General features: G+C 54.2%; 1 protein-coding gene across 1 annotated transcript; it reads right to left on the bottom strand.

Annotated features, from left to right (window-relative positions):
• Nucleotides 1-476: 476 nt before the first annotated feature.
• LOC116747017 (melanoma-associated antigen B4-like) lies at nucleotides 477-1,499 on the bottom strand. Its single transcript, XM_032618859.1, has one exon. The coding sequence runs from the start codon at nucleotides 1,497-1,499 to the stop codon at nucleotides 477-479; it is 1,023 nt and encodes a 340-aa protein (XP_032474750.1).
• Nucleotides 1,500-1,800: the final 301 nt, after the last annotated feature.

Raw genomic sequence — 1,800 nt, 5'->3', positions numbered from 1 at the left:
ACGAGTTAAATGGCTTTTACTCTCTGTTTTCTCCATTTTTTGTTCCTAAATACTTTCTGTGGTCGCCTTTCACATTTCCATGACAATGTCTATTGCAGTGCCATATTTTTTACTTCTGGATCATACAGAAAATATAGATGGTTCGTGAATTCCTTTTACATATACCAAAACCGTAACTTTAGAACTCTTTAAACAGCAATAAGTATGCAAGCAATGGTCATTCACAAATTCCTATTCTTAAGAAAACACACTCTCTATTACAAGAAAAAAACATTGGAAAAAACCTAAATCAATCAATCAATAATATATAGAAGTTACAAGTTTAAAACAGGAAGATAAATAAGATCTATACTTTGTTCCCTCCACCCCTACTACTCTGCACTGTTTAGCAGCCTGACTGCTCTCTTCCAAAACAAAGTGAGCAAACTGCCTGCGGCCTCCCTCCCTACATGTGGGAGGAGCTGCGGGCCAGGGCCCTAGAAAGGGGCTCTGCCCTCAGCAACAGCTGCAGCCCTGGCCGCGGCTCTCACCGCTGCTCTCTCTTCCTCATCTTTCAGAGCCTCCTCATAGAGATCTGGTAAGGCACTGGGGGCGGTACCAATGATCTTGGCCAAAAACTCCAGCACTTTCATCTTGCTGGTTTCAGCGTGGGCTCTCGGGCCCCACAGAAACTCATAGCACGGAGGATCGCTGTCAGGCACCTGGCGGTACGTCAGGTACTTCTGCTGCACGAAATCTTCGCTGATGAGCCTCCTGGGATCCCCGAAGATCAAGTGCCTCCTCCCAGCGTGGTAACCCAACGCATTGAGGAATTTCCAGAGCTCCTCTTCGGTGGCACGGTTGCCCTTCGTGAAGATCGCGCCCAGGACAGTCATCAGGAGACCGGACGTGGGCATCCTGAACTCATCACTCGGACTTCTGTCGCTGGGGAGGGCCATCTTGCTGACGAGGGCGTAGGAGTGACTGCTGGGGTCGACTTCCTTCAGCTCGAGGCCAAAGACCGCCTCCATGATACCAGAGGCTCTGCTGAGGATCTGAGGGAAGTGCTTCTTGTACTTCTTGTTGAGAGTCTTCAGCAGTGCTGCCTGCAGGATGGGCTCCTTCGTTATGTACTTCTCCAACAGGAACTCCACGAACATTGTGGACTTCCTGCTCAGAGGATCTCTGCAACTGCTGTGAGTGGAAGGTGCTGCCTGGGAGGTACCTGCACTTTTCTCATCTAGGCTCTGGGCACCCTCTTCAGATCCTGGGCATGAAACCCCTGCATCACGAGAGGTAGTGGCTGGGGCTCCCTGAGGCTCCTGGTGAGTGCCAGCAGCAGGGGAGCTCGGGGAAGTATCCCGAGAAACAGAAGCGGGGGAAGACGGCGACTCTTCTATCTCTTCTGCCGCCGCCGCTGCCTCCGCAGTGGCCTGGGCACCCTTGAGACTCTGAGTCTCCCCCTGGGCCTGGCGGCGTTTCTTGCGTGCATGGCGCCTGTTCCTCCGGCGTCGAGGCATGATGACACAGGTCAGGGCCAGCAGGCGGGAGTGTGCGCAGGAAGGCAGGCAACGAGGGCACCTGGGGGAGGGAAAAGGAGATGCTGTGAGCACCTTCAGAGGGGAGATTCCTCTCTGGTTTTAACCAAGGCCGCCTCTGCAGGGTCCTTGAGGGCACTGCTCGAGGACCCACAGGGCTCCTGTTCTCCTGCTCAGCCTGTCCCCTGTGACCCCTGTGGAGGACGGTAGAGTGAGCCTTGGGGCACAGCCAGCTAGCCCTGCCTGGGCGGTACGGGGGTGACAGTGGGGGCTGGCAGGGGAG

Source organism: Phocoena sinus, chromosome X (genome assembly GCF_008692025.1).
Source record: "Phocoena sinus isolate mPhoSin1 chromosome X, mPhoSin1.pri, whole genome shotgun sequence".
Taxonomy (NCBI): Eukaryota; Metazoa; Chordata; class Mammalia; order Artiodactyla; family Phocoenidae; genus Phocoena; species Phocoena sinus.
Note: the sequence above shows the minus strand (reverse complement) of the source record. Positions and strands in the feature narration are given on the sequence as shown.